Source organism: Leopardus geoffroyi, chromosome B3 (assembly GCF_018350155.1).
Source record: "Leopardus geoffroyi isolate Oge1 chromosome B3, O.geoffroyi_Oge1_pat1.0, whole genome shotgun sequence".
Taxonomy (NCBI): Eukaryota; Metazoa; Chordata; class Mammalia; order Carnivora; family Felidae; genus Leopardus; species Leopardus geoffroyi.
In genome coordinates this window covers 136,791,483-136,808,647 of record NC_059337.1, presented here as the reverse complement: position 1 = coordinate 136,808,647, position 17,165 = coordinate 136,791,483, and the positions used below count along the sequence as shown (strand labels likewise).

The 17,165-nt window shown below is 50.9% G+C and overlaps 2 protein-coding genes and 1 long non-coding RNA gene across 28 annotated transcripts in view; 1 reads left to right on the top strand and 2 right to left on the bottom strand.

The window, feature by feature from the left end:
- Positions 1-4,658, top strand: part of PRIMA1 (proline rich membrane anchor 1) — a 61,562-nt gene extending 56,904 nt beyond the window's left edge. For 2 of the 5 annotated variants that reach the window (XR_006705273.1, XM_045451930.1), the window contains one exon: positions 383-4,658. Coding sequence is in view for 3 of the 5 variants with exons in the window: in XM_045451930.1 (XP_045307886.1) it covers positions 383-428 (46 nt within the window). In the remaining 2 variants the exon portion in view is untranslated. The remainder of the gene's footprint in view (positions 1-382) is intronic. The other 3 variants (XM_045451929.1, XM_045451928.1, XR_006705274.1) reach the window with 2 other exon arrangements.
- Positions 4,659-7,283: 2,625 nt separating this feature from the next.
- Positions 7,284-8,310, bottom strand: LOC123584239. Its single transcript, XR_006705272.1, has 2 exons — positions 8,218-8,310; positions 7,284-8,138 (listed from the first exon to the last, which is right to left on the bottom strand). It is a non-coding gene; the product is annotated as an uncharacterized LOC123584239 (long non-coding RNA).
- A 5,201-nt stretch (positions 8,311-13,511) lies between these two features.
- Positions 13,512-17,165, bottom strand: part of UNC79 (unc-79 homolog, NALCN channel complex subunit) — a 266,052-nt gene continuing 262,398 nt past the window's right edge. For 17 of the 22 annotated variants that reach the window (XM_045451926.1, XM_045451924.1, XM_045451927.1 and 14 more), the window contains 3 exons: positions 16,883-16,924; positions 14,539-14,691; positions 13,512-13,754 (listed from right to left, as the gene is read on the bottom strand). In XM_045451926.1, the coding sequence (XP_045307882.1) occupies positions 13,674-13,754; positions 14,539-14,691; positions 16,883-16,924 (276 nt within the window). In that variant the 3' untranslated portion in view covers positions 13,512-13,673. Of the gene's footprint in view, positions 14,692-16,882; positions 16,925-17,165 lie in introns of all 22 variants that reach the window. The other 5 variants (XM_045451907.1, XM_045451921.1, XM_045451908.1 and 2 more) reach the window with 1 other exon arrangement.

Here is a 17,165-nt window from a genome sequence, read left to right as displayed (position 1 = left end):
CTCAGTTTCCCCACGTAATGGATCTCTTAACCCCAGGCCTAGCTTCTTCAGGGGACCATCGTGAGAGGGGCCAGGAACATCTGTAGCTGAGAGTGCTTTGTCCAAAGCGTGATGCACCACGGGAGGAAGTGCTGGTTTGCATCTCACACTTCTAGAAGCCACCGTGGCTGAGCCTGACACCCAGAGTCAGTGAACTTGGGTTTCTCTCTGCGATTTGTGAGCTATTTTCTGCAGCAAGAAAAAAAGGGAAGGGAAGTTTCTAGATTTGATCTCAGGGTGTTGTCTCTGAGCGGGCCTGATAATCCCACCCATGAAACTACCGATAACCACTTTGCAGACCCTGCCTCCCCTAAACTAATTCACCTCAGACTTTATTCCATAGGCAGCAGACTAGGCTCCAAGTACCAGTCCTCAGGCTGGGTTCCTAGAGGCTCCGGGGACATTGGAGAAGGCAGAAGCAATCAATCACCAGGTTTTCAGAGATGGCCTTAGACATTCAACGGAGACAATATACAACAAAGGCCACGTCAGGCTCAGCCCCAGCGTTCCTGGGGACAGAGGTGACTGAGCTACAGCCCCATGGGCCTCAGATTCACCCGAGAGACAGCAGTATTGTGATATGGGACTGGGCTCCACAGCATGTGTGGCCTAGATCCAGAGGCTGTCGCCAGGGGCCTGGAGGCCTCCTGAGCCAGCCAGGAGAGGAGGTCAGATTGGAGCCAGGCCAGAAAGTAGTGCTGAGAATTCAGAACCTCTGCGAGTGAGCAAGAGCCTTCTCAAAGCCTCCCAGCCGGCCTTCCTGAGCCTTGTATGTATGGGAGAAATGGCTCTTGGGGTCAAATAGCCTCTGGAATGGTCTTCAAATGGCCTGACATTAAGTGCTTGAGAACCACTAGTATGCGCTTAGTTTGGACACTCGCCATTACATCACCGCTGCCATTGACACAACCATAACCATCAGCATCACCACCACCATTACCATAGCCGCCGCCGTTGACACAACCATAACCACCACCCCCATCACTTCCACCGCCAACTCTACCACCATTTCCACCCCCATTACTCTTCCCACCGCCCCAAGCCACCATGGCCACCACCAGGCGTCACCATCACCGCCACCCTCTTTATCACCTTTTCCATGTACCTCTGACCACACAGAGGCAAGGCTGCAAAATCCAACCTCTGGCGCCTCAACTCTGCACCCCCAGGTATTCATCTTCACAACTGCTTGCTCATAATCAGAGATCAACCAAAGCCTGACCATACGTCTTACACAGGTTCTCCACTCTTGTTTGTCCCAAACAGTCCCAATTCATTATGAACAGCCGTTGTCCCCGCTTCATTAACAGCTCTCCTCTCTCACTCTCAATTGTGTCCTGGTGTGTACGACACAGTGGGTGGTCCCCCTCATTAAGACCACCTCCAGCTCCTGATTGGCCCCCACAAGGACCAGCAGCCCAAGGATACTAACCCAGAACCGAGTCTGGTGGCCTGCCTGGAAGGACATGATGCACCTACCCCTGCCATTGGTCATTAACGGATGTCCCTGCCTCCCCTCCCAGGAAACCACTGAGAAAAGAGGAGAATGGCACCAGTGTTGCTGAGTATCCCATGACCTCCTCGCAGAGCAACAAAGGGGTGGACGTGAACAGCGCTGTGGTGTGAGTCTGCAGACCCCGGACTCGCTGGCCAGAGGGGCACATTGGTGGCATTAGTGGACACGGGAAAGCAGGAGGACACGAGCTGACTCTGGGCTTGTCCAGGATTTCCCAGGGAGAAACCATCCTGTTCCCAGCCTGCCCCTGGTCAGCTCGCGGGCCAGCTCACCTGCGTGCAGCAGCCGGGGCCGCACCGCCACACCCACTCTTCACGTCTCTTCTCCATCTTGGATTTGATTTACTGTCTCCCAGCTGCGCTCTGACAAAGGCAGGGAGTCCGTCTGTCTGCTGCGGTAGGGGAGCATCCTACCTTAGCCAAGAGAAAGGTGATCCAGGAGTCACTTGCCTGCCAGAAAACCTCTCCTCCTCCCCAGGAAGACTGCTCTCCATTCACCATGCATCCCAGCAGAAGCCATCAGCACAGCCATGAGATGTCCCCTTCCAAAGGTGCTTCCCACACATCTGTCTGTCACCCCATCGGCGACTTGTCTTTAGTCTTCAGGGCCTGCCTCCTTTCTTCCTGTTCCCTCCCACACCCCCGGCGCCTGGCTCTTGACTTCTGACCCCTGCCACGGTGGGCTGTGAGCCCAGCCCGCAAGGTCCCCTCCTGACTGAGCAGACAGAGGGGCTCTTTTACACCCAGAGCTAGTGTCTGACCTTCCAGAGGCAAAACAAATCACTGAACGCCACGCCAAGGACCCGGGAAGGACAGAGCCCCCTCTACCCACTCGCAGACTCATTTCCACCCCTGATCCTCGTAGGAACTGATGCCTCCATGTGAGCCACGCCCTGCCTTCATCCGGAGAGGCCACCACTCATGCCAAGCCCAGCACTTTGGGTTAGGCTGACCCGGCCTGGCGCTGGGTCTCCCCGATGACCCCCTAAGGCCCTTCCCAGGTACTCAGACCCTCTCCGGAGAGTCCCCAGCCTCTCTTCATCCGGAAGGAGGTGGTGTTCTCCCAGCGGCCCCCTTCGAATGTCTTGTGTTCTAAAAATGCTGAACCGTCCAGAGGGGTTGGTGGACGAAGGGAAGGAAGGGGAGGGAGGGAGGGAGGGAGAGGACCCTCCGGGCCTGGTAATCTTGGTCCCCTGGCCTGTTTCCCAGGTGGCCACCCGACCTGTGGGCACATCACTAGGCCCGTGGGGACAGAGGCCTGTGGTCTGGCATCGCCCGGATTGGGAGAACACTCCTGACCCCGTGGTTCCCTCACCTCCCATACACTTGCTCAGAAGGAAGTGGACACATTTAATGGTTCCGCTCTCTCTGTGTAGGAACTGAGCTAGGTGGACTCCGTCCACTTTCCAGACCACCAGTGTGGTTCTCTGAAGGGTATTTGGGCCACGGTGAGACTTTGCCATCCAGGTAAGCCTGACAAGACAGTAAACAAATCCCCGTTTGGGCTGAACCTTGGAAATCCACCTTGGGTTGGGAATCCCTTTGCCCATGGAGCTGTGTTCCATTGTGTTTCGGAGAGCAGAGGGGAGAAGGTGAGTTTGCTGTGACCCTCACCCGGGTCCTCCCCGCATGTCAACAGGAACAGGCTGAGGACTGGCCCAGGCCCATACCCTCCCAGAAAGGGCTCTCTTCTTCCTTTCGGTTTTGCTTCTGTGTGAGGACCTGTGTTTGGTTTGGATTTGTGTTCTGCTTTCCCTGCCTACCTTGGCATGGCACGGTGCCACCAGTGGCCTTTGTCACTGCCTCGAGCTGGTGACAAAGGGCCAGGGGATGTGGGTTTGCAGCAAGGCTCTTTCCCTTACTGCCTGTAGCCTGCCACCGAGTCCCCTGCGTGTTCCCTGAACAGACACTCGGGCGGGACCCCAGCTCTATGCACACGGCACCTTGGGCTCAGAAGTGATGGGAAGACACCTTCGGTCAGAGGGGAAGGCCCTGACTAAGGGGTCATGACGTGATGGGCATCCAGCCTGGGGAGACCTCAAGGGAGGCAGGGCACAGCCCAGCTTTGCACAACCCCACAACTCCCACCTTCCCTCACCCTGGCTGAAACCTAGGAGGTTTTACAGTTGGCCTAACCCTCCAGCCGCAGGCAGGGTTTCCCAACTGTCCACACTTGGCATCCACCTCGCTCTAGGGACACGGCCAGGGCTCCACGAAAAGCTAACATTTGCGCATAAACTCCCCCCACATTGGGTTTGTAAAGTCTCCTCTCTCGGCTAGTGCAAACCAAGAGAAGAACCCAGTTTTTAAAAACAAAGTCACACGAGAATTCAACCCCACAAACCTAGAACTGGCCATTTGGATACCGTCCTGTGTGCCGCAAGGAGGCCTCACTGGATTTTTCGCTTAAGTGACAAGAAGCATCTGTAAAACCACACCAACCTGGTCTTTGAAATCGGAACTTTTGTTTAAGGAACGTATCTGCAGCCCCTAAACGCAGACCAATCTTCAGGCTAGCCCAAACTTTGAGGTCGAGAAATGCACATTTCTTCTCTGCGTTTTCTCAAATGGATATTTTTTAACTGTCTCCTAGTTGAGCCCGACTTAGAATGGCATATAGGATCTCCCAGAGTTTTTAGGTGTTATTTAGAAGCTTCTAAAGCAAGTTTTGGAAGAAAGACTAATAGCTATAAAAATATAGACATATATATTATATATAGTTATATATATATATATATTTAAAGAGATATCTATATCTATATAAAATTACTGTACTCTCTGAATCTGTACACAGTCTGACTTAAACAGCCCAGGTAGTATGGGATATCTAATGCATGAATGTAAATATCCTGAGATCTGCCTTCCTCGCAATGTGCCGTGTGCATACGGGGAGAGGGCTCTTGTCTCTCATTCTGTCTCAACGGACAAATGTACAAGTGGTGCCGTCTTGTCCACCAGCGAGCCACTAATGTGGATTTTGTGCTGAGACCACGCAGGGAGCAGGACCGGCAGCACTTGGGGGGGGTGGGGCAGACTGGATGCTACTTATGAGGAAGAAAGTACCATGCCTTTTTTATTTTCAATAAAAATACACTTATACAGATGATTATCAGCTGTCTTTTGTGGCAGGGGCCTGGTCCTGGGCAGTGGGGGGCATGGGAAGGAGAGAGTGGGCTGAGTGTGGGGTGTGACCCCTCTTTGAGGGCTCGGGGCGGGGGGGAGCTGCTTCATTTCCATATGGTTTCATCATAATACCCAAGACTGGCATTGATGGGGACTCTAAGGTACCAACCTTGTCTCTCCTCCCCCCGCACTCAGCCATCTTGATCCTTGACTCCGCTGAGAAGACCAACCCTCCCAGTTTGCCTGAAACTGGGAGGTTTCCCTAAAACATGGCACTTGCAGAAAAGTGCCTGGGTGGCTCAGTCAGTGAAGTGTCCCACTTCAGCTCAGGTCATGATCTCACGGTTCATGGGTTTGAGCCATGCCATTGGGATCTGTGCTGACAGCTCAGAGCCTGGAGCCTGCTTCAGATTCTGTGTCTCCCTCTCTCTCCCCTCCCCCATTTGTGCTCTCTCTCTCTCTCAAAAATAAATTTTAAAAAAGTTAAAAAATTTAAAAAGAAAAAAAACTAGAAGCAACTAGGAATTTTTCTGTGTTGCTCCTTCCATCCCCACCCTACACCTCCTAATTTAAAAACAAACGTCCTCCCTTCCAGACTCTGACACAGGGATAACAACGTTCCGAAAAGGGATTCCTAGAAGGGCAATGCCCGGCTGCAAAGAGAGGGGCGCTCTGATGGCGACCTTACAGGCTGGCAGATATTCTGCTCACGTGGGCTCGCGGCCTGGAAGTGAGCCCAGCCCAGGGAAGTACAGTCCCTGCCCAGGAACACGGAAGGGTCCAAAGGGTAGGAGGTCGTTCTGAAGCTGCCCTCAAGGAGCAGGGCGGAGGAAGATCTGGTGCCTGGACACTTGTCCTGTGGAGTTCCAGGTGATGCTAGCTTCGGTGCCACTGACTTCTGCCTGGAGGGTTGCCCTTAACTTTTGAAACAGGATATAGTCTCAGGGGCTCGCGTGTTCTTTATGAGGACTTGCGGTTTCATTTTTATGCCAAACTTCAAAAAACAAATGCAATAAGCATACCTGGATCGTGGGAATACACACAGAGATTTTCAGAGCCCGTATGTGTGTTCACAGCCCGACGGTGACAAACGTCACGGTGGGGGATGAGAAAAGAAGCCAGCTGGGCGCCATGGCCAGCTTGCCTCCCCTCTGCCAGGCCTCGGCACCCATTGTGCCTGGACACTGCCTTGAGTGATCTCCCTTCTGTGTCCCCCCCACGCTCCCCCAGCAAGCTCGTCCCGGCCCCGGGCGGCAAATCCCCTCATAGGCACCTGATTCCACGTGTGCGCCTCCAGCCCCAGCTGTCCCTGTCATCTCCAGACTTGGGTTTGTCCAGCAGCTCACTTGCTGTGAACAGGCGGCTCATCGCAGCCCAGCGGGACTCCCAGATCCCCCTCCACTGCCATCTTCCTCAGCTCCACGCGTGGCCTCGGCCACCACCGTGTCTCAGTGCAAACCCCGACAGGCATGCTGTATGCCCCTGTGCCTTGGGCCAGTGACCGATAAATCAGCAAGTCCTACCACCTCCCACCTCCACATCTCTGGGATCCAGCCACTTAACACAGCTCCCCCTACCCGGGTCCAAGCCACTGCCGCTCCCTGCCCGGACTACAGTGAGATCCCAACCTCGGCTTCCTGCTTCCACCTCTGTTGTCCCCACCATCAGCTCCCACAAAAGCTGGGGGAATCTTTAGAAAACACAGGTCAAATCATACGTGAATTAAAAACCTGCCCATGGGGGCGCATGGGTGGCTCAGTTGGTTAAGCGTCCAACTCCTGGTTTTGGCTCAGGTCACCATCTTGCAGACTTGTGGGGTTGAGCCCCACATCTGACTCTGCGCGGACAGTGTGGAGCCTGCTTGGGATTCTCTGCCTCTCTCTCGGCCCCTCCCCTGCTCTCCTTTTCTCAAAATAAATAAACATAAAATAAAAAAAACAACTGCCCACGACTTCTACAATTATACTAAAAGCCACACTCCTTCCCCTGGCTCACGAGGCCCTTCCTGACCTGCCCCTTGTTTCTCCCTCACCCCCAACCCGACCCCTCCTCCTGTTCCCCTCCTCTCCCTTGGCCACCCTGGCCTTCCTGCTGCTCCTTATGTGCCAGCTGATGTGCTGACAGTCACTCTTTCCCCAGGGGTCACCTTGTGGCTTTCTTAGGCCACTTAGTCATTCTCCCTTCTATTGCCTTAGTTTATTTCAGTACAACGCTTCTTACCCCTAAGAACCCTTGCTGACACATGCATGCATTTACTCTTTTCCCTCCCACGAGAATAGAAGTTACCTGGGGTACCTGGGTGGCTCAGGCGGTTAAGCATCTAACGCTTGATTTCGGCTCAGGTCATTACCTCATGGGCCGCGTTGGGCTCTGCACTGAGTGTGGAGCCTGCTTGGGAGTCTCTCTCTCTCTCTCTCTCTCTCAAGATAAATAAATAAACCATTTACAAACAATAGAAGGTGCCTGAGAACAGGGACCCCACTCTGGTGTTTTCTTATTCATTGCCGAATCTCCAGCCCCTCAAACATTGCCTGGCACAAGAAATATTTGTAGAATTAATTAACTGAGTAACTGTGGGTTGTGAGTGTAACACCATACACACAACATAGAGAAAAAAATACAGCATTTTATTGCACATAAGTTTCGAGAGTCTCCACCTCATTGTGGATGGGGGTGTGAGAGGCAGAAAAACCTGGATTTGCAAAATCAATGGGGTTCAGGCCTCTTCCTGTTTAGTGGGTCTCTTTGGGCTGTCTCTTGGGTGGACCGTCTTCCCAGGCCTGCTCCCTTCTAGAAGGCACCCAGGTGTACCCCTGAGCAGGTGCCTGGGGTCTCTGGCGCAGAGGGAACCAAGCTCAGATGGAGTGGTTGAGGTCCTGGCAGGTGTTGGGGCCAGACTGGGCTGCTTCCCCTTCAGGTGACAGCAGGGCTGTGCCTGGGCCCTTCTAATCTCTGAGGGTGAGCAGTCTGCCCCCATGGCTCCAGATACAAATGTCTGGGTTGCAGCAATCTCTTCTCCTGACCGTGGCCTCTGCCCAGCTTCCTGCTCTCAGCCCCAGCCGCGGGGACCCTGGAATCTGCGCCCTCATGCAGGCTGGGAGAGGGTTGCCGGGGCTGGGGTGCAGACTCCTGTGTGCAGCCACCCCCTTCCCACCGAGGCTGCCCACGGCCACAGGCACTTCTGAGGATGGCATGCCACAATGTTGTGGGGCTCCCGGGTGCATATCCATCTGGGTATTTTTACAACCTCCTCACCCCCATGAGAGAGGATGCAGACATGCCTGCCTGGCCTCTCAGCCCTGCCCTACGTTGGTCTCCCTTTTTCTTTTGTCAACGATCCACTAGGGTCTAGAAGAGCTGGGCTCTCTGCTTCCTCCTCCGATCTGAGCAGAACTTGCCCTACATCTGAACCTCCTCCTGGCTCATGCCATCCTTGAAGCTAGACTGGGGACTGTGGTTTCCTGGAGAAGAAGAAAGAACATATCCGTTTATTATTTTCAAAATACTATTCCCATGACAAACACAAAGACGTGTTCATACCATGTGAAGTCCAAATGATGACAGAACAAGCCATATGGAGGAGGATTTCCCAGTTGCTCATTCAAACAGAGGAACGTGGAGCCTTGAGTCACCACATGGAGCACCGCAGCGTGGGAACGCCCGCACTTGGAAGAATTGGAACCAAATTCCCATTGCAAGCTGTGATTTCATTTCAGCAAAACACCAGCTGTCACCTGGCATTACAGTCTGAAGAATAAATGGCTGCATGAATGTCGGGCGCTTAGCACAGAGCCCGGCATACCTAGGAGTCATGAGTGCTCCTTAAAGGCTAGCTGTCATTCTTGTTTATGATCCTCTCTCTCTCTGCTAAGTACCTGACAGATATCATCACGTTTACTCTTCACAGAAAGACTGGAAGAGAGGAATTACCACCTCCATTTTGTTACCGATGAAACCAAGGCTTAGCAAGATCAAGTGACTTGCCCGTGGTCAGAGAACAGGTCTGCGGCAAAGTCTTGAACCGATCTGGCTTCCCGGCCTGTGTGCACCTGACTCCCCCAGCCCTCGGCCCAGCGTTCAGCAGTCTGAGCTGCGGGCTCTGGGTACACCCTGCTGTCTGGAACTGGCCCGATCCCCCCCTCTGCAGAGCACCCCCACGCTCCCGCACCCCCAGCTCAACGGGGGCCTGATTGTCCTCACCTGGAGTGTTTCTGTCCTTCATGCTTGATTACTTGCTGGTTCTTTTCTTTTCCAAGTGGCCACTTGAAGGAGCGGAAATCAGGGCGTCTGCCAGCCAGCCCCCGGGAGGCTCCCCTCTCCACTGGGCTGCTGGTGGGGGCCTGTCTGGGCTGCATAATTAAAAAGCCAGCTCTTTGTTCAACCAAATCCGTGGCTTCTGCCAGCGTCCTGTGCACCCTGCAGGGAAGAGCTGGTGCCTGACATCACCCGCTGACCTCCAGTGTTCTGAGGTGGGAGAAACCAGGATGGTGGCAGACTGGACAGACCAGCCCCAACCTGAAATGAGGTCAAATGGATGGATGGGTGGCTGTGGGGAGCGCCAGGAGCTCCAGCCAGTGGCCATGAAGGTGGGGGCCGAGGAATGATGCTGGGGGAGCAAGGCTACTATGGGCTGAGAAAACAGCCCCAAATCCTGCTTTGCCACTGGCTTGCGGAGGGAGCCCATAAAACGTGAGGTCAGGCTAAACTGGGTGGCGAACGCACACTCCTGCAGGGTGGGACAGGTAAACGCGTGAAGCAAGCCAGGCCCTGTACATCAACCTAGATGCAACACGACTTTTGCTGAGAGGCTTTTGGGGTCGGCCTGCTTGGGAGGCAGAGGTCAGAGGTCAGTAATGGAGCCCGTGTGCTCCATCAAAGAGGTTTCAAACCAAAACGAGAAATGACAAATTGAAGCTCATCAAACAGAACATGGGATGGATGGGCCAAGTTCAACCAGTTGTCTGCCAGGTGGTGACTTTTGGCCTACATTATTCTACCTTGTTGGTCAGGTGAGTAGCAAAGGACTCCACACATCATTGACTATCAGATTATGTATCAGAAAGAATCAGGGATTTAGGAGGCAGGCAGATCTGGTTCAAATTTTGTTCTACCTTCTACTGAGTGACTCCTACAAGTATTTGGTCTCTCTGTGCCTCAGTTTCCTCATCTGTGATATGGGGTTGATGATAGAAGTGCCTTCCTCCCATCATGGTTGTGGAGACTAAATGAGATGCTGTATCTAAAGTGCCTGACATGTAGCAAGCCTTTATATATGGCAGCTATGATTATAGTTAATTGGGGCCAGTGTCCGTAGGGCTGCGAGAACTCTCAACAGGCCTCCAATCTAAGAGTTCATCATCATGCTTTTAAATTCATACATTTTTATCCTTTTCCATAAAACTGTTATATTAAGTGGAAAACTATAAATGATATATTTTGCGAGCATAATTTTTTCCCCAAATAAATGAATTCCCAAAGCAAAGGGGAAAATGCCCTTGTCAGAAGATGCGACGCTGGCTTGATGGAAATTTATGATGGATGATCAATAAACAGAAACACCAAGATTGAGCTGCTCCAAGAAGCCCTTAGATTTCTCTATCCCATGCTCTTAGCACATGTTAATCAAAAAAGCCCAGAAGTAGAAAAAGGTAAGAGAAATGAACATTTACTGAGTCTGACTTGGGAGTCAGACTCCATCCAGTCCTAACGTTATTACAGCTGGCTGCATGACCTTGGATAAATTATATAATCTCTGGTCCTCAGCTGCCTCATCTGCAAAATGGGAATAATAGCGTGGGGGGTGCACTAAGAGGAGAGAAGGTAATATGTGTAACGTGTTCAGTACCTAGTACATCCCCAATAAATGATGGCTCTTGTGGTTTCTCTTGGATCCTATTCAAGAGGCTTACTGCTTGTTGCTCCTGCTGGTGGAATGAACTGGCCAACCTTTCATGCATAACATTTCAGTCCCCAGAGGGATCAACTCTCATAAAAACATGGCCTGGTACTATTCCATTGAGTTCCAACCACTCCCATTACTGTCAAAACACTCAACCCGCCCGATATACATATTTGCATGTTAATTGTATTAAAGAAGTATATGAAACAATCTGCATTGTCCAAATTATCACCGGAGGCCCTTCGACCCCAGCTCAGGGAAGAGTCTTGGTGGTAACCCATCTTCTCCCATCCTATCCAATCTTAGCTGGCCTGTCGCAGCAAACGGCACAGTTGCTACAACCGCTTGACTTCAGATGAGACTCTCTGGGAAGAGATTTGCTGAAAACACCCAGTGAGAGGCAGAATGACACGCTTGTAAAGGGAGGATACACGGTGGAGACTGGACACCCTTGGCTAATGACCACGTTTGGCTCTCATGGACTGTAAGTCTTGCTTCTGAGGGACTAGCGGAAGGAAAAACCAGGTGACTCTGCATCTGGGAGCTGTTCCCTTGAGTGGTCTTCACAAGGCGAAGGCGTCCCCAGTCTTCCTGGTGGTCCATATCTCCCAAGTGCCATGTGAGCTTTCCATCACCCCTGGGAGATGGGTAGATATCTCCATTTTATAGATAAGGAAAAACAGAGGTCCACAGAGGTTTAGTATCTTGTCCAAGGTCACCCAACTAGTAAGAGGCATGCCGATGGCAAACAATCATGGGATCTATGCGTTTGCAGATTTTGGTTCATTCTACCCTTGGGAATCTCAGAATGTTCTGTTCACACTCTAAGCCAGTAGGACTCCATGGGGGAAGGAACACTGACTGTATGCCTTGACCCTCTCCAAGCCAATAGTTAACACTGGCCAAATCTGGATCAGGAAAAGTGTGTTGGACTCTCTCTTCTGTGGCTGCCAGACTGTCACTGGGGGCTGGGGGGGTGGTAGAGCCGGAATCAACATGGGCAGTGATTGAGAGACCAGTCCTTGGCGTTAGCCAGCCTGTGGTCAGGTTCCAGCTTTGCCTCTTATTAGCCATGTGACCTTGGGCAAGCAGCTTTACTTCCCTAGGCTTTAACATGACAAAAAGAATAACCCATAACTTGTATTGAGTGCTTACCACGTGCCAGGCACTGCTCTCTTTGCTTGCGTCCTTGTATCACCTCAACAACCCTACGAATTAGAATGTGCCATTACCCCCATCATACAGATGAGGAAATATTAGTAATGACATTTCAAAAGCCCTGAGGTGGCAGGAAGCTACATCCATGCAAAGGTTCAACGCGGTTTCTCTCAGTGGCCTTCAGCTAGGTCAGGGGTCAGCAGACTTCTCTGCAAAGGGCCAGATGGTGAATGTTTTAGGCTCTCAGGGCCGCATGTCTCTGTCCTACCTCTTCAACTCTGCCCTTGTAGCACAAAAGCATCATAGACACGATGTACACGGCAGGTGTGACTGTGTTCTGATAAAACCTTACAAAAACAGGCAGTGGGCCCACCCCTGATCTAGGTGAATGGCTTCTCCTCTTGTTAGGGCCAGTCCTGCTAAACTCCCATCTGTCCCCTCTTTTCTCCACTTTTTTCTTCTAAGAACCTGAGTCGGACTCACCCCGGGGGTGAAGGGGGGTGAGTGGCTAACATAAGGTTATAAAAAGAAGATGAGGACACTGGGGAATGGGGGTGAGGGCAGTGTAGGTCAGAGAAGAGGCTTACTGGTCTCTCTAAACCAGTGACGTAGGCAGGGTCCCACCAAGGACAGTATTTGGGTCAGGTTGGCAGGAAGGTGGGTCACGGTTCTCAGGGGCAAGGAGGCAGACCTGGAGTAAAGGAAACATGTCTGGACAGTAGGAAGCTTTAGATGGGGCCCCAGTCAAGAGGGCTGAATTGAGGGCCCATCTCTGGCCCTTGGAGGGAGGGGAGGGAGGAAATGCAAATACAAAGGGACACTGAGCCCACTGAAAGAACTGGAGCTGGAGAAGAGCCTGTGGAGGACTCTGGACTTTGTTGGTAGGATGGGACGGCTAAGATCCCAGCTGTCTGCAGCAGGGTGGGCTCAGGACTAGCAAAGGGTTGGGCTACAGCTGAGCCGAGATGGGGAAGTCAGTTAAATCCCTCACGGGGAAAGCAGCGAAGGCCTCCCGCTCTGGCCTGTGTCTGTTACCCGCTCCAGGAATTGCTGCTCAAAAAAAAGTCACAATTCAGCCCTTGCTGAGCCCACTGGGTGGCTCAAGAAAGACCTGTTGCTTAATCAAGTCCATTCAGTTCAACAGACATTAGTTAAACCCGTACTATGTGCCGGACCCTGGGGATAGAGATAGGACATAACCTCAAAGCTGTCACAGTTTACAAGTGAGAGAAATACACGCACAACTTTCTATACGAGACGGAACATTCACAGAGGCATAACCAAGCCCAACGGGGAGCCTTCTAGCTGGGGATGGCCTTTCAGAAGAGCTTATTTGGAAAATATGAAGAATGATCATTGCTATGTTCTTAATCTAGGAACCCAGTGGCTCCCTGCAAATTTTCATAGGGACGAAGCTCTCCCACCTTGTCTTTCTAGAACTCATGTGAAACACTTAAACATTTGAGGACTTGTTTCCCCCTGAGAAGCATGAAGAGATCGGACTTCCCAGCAGAAAAGAGAGGCCTCCTAATAACCAACATAAAATAAATAAATAAATAAATAAATAAATAAATAAATAAATAAAATGGCCTCATGCCCTCAGGTCCTTCCTGGAGAACAGACTTCAAGTAAATTGTGTATTTCTCTTACCAAAATGACCCGAAAGAAAGCCTTTCCTCTCAATAGTTGTACTTAAGTTTTAAGGGAAGTTAGAGGAGTTTTCCAAGTTTACAAGAAACGTATAAACTGATTTTAAAAAACCCCAGGCTCACAGAGATAATAAAAAATGCATTTAATAGCATTTCAATATACAGCTTAAATGTATAGTAAGTCTTCTTGTCGTCAGTGCATTACAGGGATAGAGAAGAGAAAGATCATTTGTGAATGCACAGTCAAATGCTAAGTAGGAGTGCTGATAAATCTTGGTGTTCTTACACTATTAAAATTCTGTTTTATGAAACATAACTTCAGGTGCAGTGTTCTGTGCCAGCGTGGGGAGTCGTCTGGTCCAGTGTGCGATCTACAGTTTTAAATTGAATTGTATTACAAGTATTAACAAAAGAATAAAATTTATTATTCACAAAACTTAAGTGGTTGTCATAAAGCTTACAAGAAAGTACAGCCTAGAACGAATGAGTTGAAAAATTAGTTTTAAAAATAATAAAACTTACTGGACAGTTTTGGAAAATGAGATTATAAAACAAAGAAAAAAACAATTGGCACAGGTTAACCACCTAATTTCTAAGTGCACTTTGTAATGGTCCTTGCAAGCTGCCACTTTTCCCAGGATAATGACAAAAAGCTTCAGTCAAGTGTCACTGGCTTGTGGTGACGGGTTTTTTATTGCATTGCCAAGAGTGGATTTTAAGAAAAAACACTACAAAGGTTTCAAAAACCCTATTTATTCTCTATCATCAAAAATAGCAACAGGGGGACTTATACAACTTTTCTGTGAGTACCCACCAGTCTATTTTTTTTTCTTAAAAAAAATAGAAGTTAGTTAAAGAAAAATGATTTGGTTTTTTAAAAAATAATGTAAGGAAACACTTAATCAGATAGCCCAAGGAGTCATCAGAAATATGTGTAGCAAGAAAGCTTCATTGTTGGCCCTCTCTGGCCTTTGCACGTCTTTTACTAGACTAGAAAGAGAATGGACAGTACCAGTATGTTCCCCAACCTGCTTGGATCCAATTGTTTTGTTTTGAAACCCATTATTGCTAAACCAGAGTGTTGACACTGAGAGCCGAGGAGTCCACTCATAGAGGATAAAATTGAGAGGCTGCTTCCGAGGACTGGATCTCCACCTGGGCCATTTTGAACTGGGTGCACTGCAGCCACTTGCGAAGGGCCACCAGGCCGGCACTGCTCTGGGCGGAGCCCGGCAGCGTCCGTAAGCTGTGGTGGTTCACGTGGTTCTGAATGGCCTGGAGGCGAAGCTGGAGTCCGGCGGATAAGTGCTGTTAAGAAAGGGCAAGACATCTAAGTTTAGTTTCTTTCCTCCAAGTGGGCACGGTCAACCCAGGGAGCGCCGGCTTGGGCATCTTCTGCAGGCAGAACTCCTACGTGGTTCAAGCGCTGTCTGGCCTGAACAGGAAGGCCAGCTCTCCAATTTGGCAGCGTGCGGGGCAGGGGATGTGGGCAGGCAGCATGATTCTAAAGTCACTCTGGCCCAGATCCATCCCAGTAATGCCAGTCCCAGCTTGACTCATCCATTGCAACGGGCACTGACAGCTGACACGTATTCTTGACCCCTGGGCGCTTATTCACCACGAGGGCCTGGGACAGCGGCGAAGGGCCTGGGCTCTGCAGCCGGCTCCCTGGGTTCAAATCCTAGCTCCTTTGTGGACAACCCTGGGAACAAGGTTTTCCGGGCTGCGTTTGGATTTTCTCATGGACAAACTGGGGATAGTAACACCTCATGGGTTTGTTTGTTTGTTTGTTAAGGATAAATGAGTTAACGGAGGGTTTAGAACGGAAGTTGGCGCGTAATATGTGCTCATTACATTTTAATCATGGTTACAGTCTCTCTGTTTTCGTGTTAGCTCACACAGAGAAGCTAGGTCCAAAGCTCTCTGGGCCTCCTCAGAGTTCCACAAAGCAGGGGCAGGGGCAATCCAATGCCTCAAGGAGGAAGTACAAGTGACTGTTTTCATAGTAAAAGCTAGCGGGAGATAGGACTTCGGCGGTGTCGGGGCCCCCACCTGTGGCCACAAACTGCACCAACACCACGAACAAGACCACGCCTGCAGTCATTGCAGATGGCTGCATTTCTCTCTCCGTGTCTGGGTACCTTGAGGTCACCCCCCCTTATTTCAGCCAACATCCCTCCCCAACTCTGAGAAGAAATTCAGGCAGAAGGTTTCCATCTTCTGCCCCCTGCTTGTCCTGTAATCCTCACGCCGTAGACGGAGCCCAGGTTTCGGTGGAGCAGGTGGCTAAGCTCTGCCATCATAATGTCAAGTAACTTTACTAGTCATGGAGTAGGTTTTGCCCAAGTGATGACAGTGTGTCACTCGAGGTGGGGTCTGGCAGCGGAAAAGTCACTGGGACAGGGTCTTTTCCTTCCTGACTGCACCCCCCCCCCCAGTTACCCTTCTTTCTAGTCCTATGTTTCCTCATATGTAAAACAAGGGATGGGGCCAGATCCTTGCCCTTCTAGCTCAAGTCCATCATTCATTCAATGTTATCCTTCCTTAATAGAATTCTTCTTGTCACAAAAAGTCCATTTTAGGGGCATTTGCGTGGCTCGGCTGGTTGAATGTCTGATTTCAACTCAGGTCATGATCTCACAGTTTGTGAGTTCAAGTCTCGCATGGGGCTCTCCACTGTCAGTGCAGAGCCCACATCGCATCTTCTGTCCTCCTCTCTTGGTACCCCCCCCCAACTTGCACTCTCTCAAGAATAAATAAGCATTTTTTTAAAGCCCATTTTATTTAAAAAAAAAAAAACCAACCTTTTTAATGTTTATTTTTGAAAGAGAGAGAGAGAGAGCATGGGCAAGCAGGGGAGGGGCAGTGAGAGAGGGAGACACAGAATCCGAACAGGCTCCAGGCTCTGAGCTGTCAGCACAGCTGACATGGGGCTCAAACTCACAAACTGTGAGATGATGACCTGAGCCAAAGTCAGACACTTAACTGACTAAGCCACCCAGGTGCCCCATAAGTCCATTTTATTTTTTACAGTTCATTTAAGTAATCTCTACACCCCACATGGGGCTTGAAGTCACAACCCCGAGATCAAGGGTCATACGCTCTATTGTCTGTCTGAGCCAGCCAGGCACCCCACAAAAAGTCCATTTTAGTGGCCAGGAGATAGCAATGAACACGCGTGGGCCCAGATCCCATGTGTGTCCTCTAAAGGTAGGGTAGGCCTGTGTTCTGGTCAGGAACTGAGCCTCGTCCAGACTCTGGGATCCCCCCTCCACCCACATCCTCATAGAGAGTGAACAGGACGCGCATGGCCCCTGCTATCACCTCGGCCTGCACGGCCCTTACCTGGCCCACAGTCTCCCACTTTATCAGCACTGGGCGGCCGAGAGCAGGGTGAATTCACCTTGCTCCGTGGTAAGTGGAGCATCAGTGAGCCCTGGTAATGTCACGACCCTTCTCTGGAGGGGACTGGACTTCCAGTCCACCAGGGATGACTTACCTTGGTATTTGACTGGATCATCGGCAACCACATAGGTATCAGCTGTGTGGAGAAACACAGAGGCCTTGTTATTAGCGGTCTCCATCCCCACCCCCATTCGCTTCCATTACTGCACACGAAAGCAGAGCACACCGAACCCCTTTGACATCACAAAAGGGTGGGACCCTGCTGCGGAGTTATCCATTAACAGGAAAACATCTTTCTGAGGCCAGACCCTGCTGAGCTGGTGGCATTTGGAGGTTAATAAGTGCCCCATGAGTGCCTGAAACACACACTTTCGAGT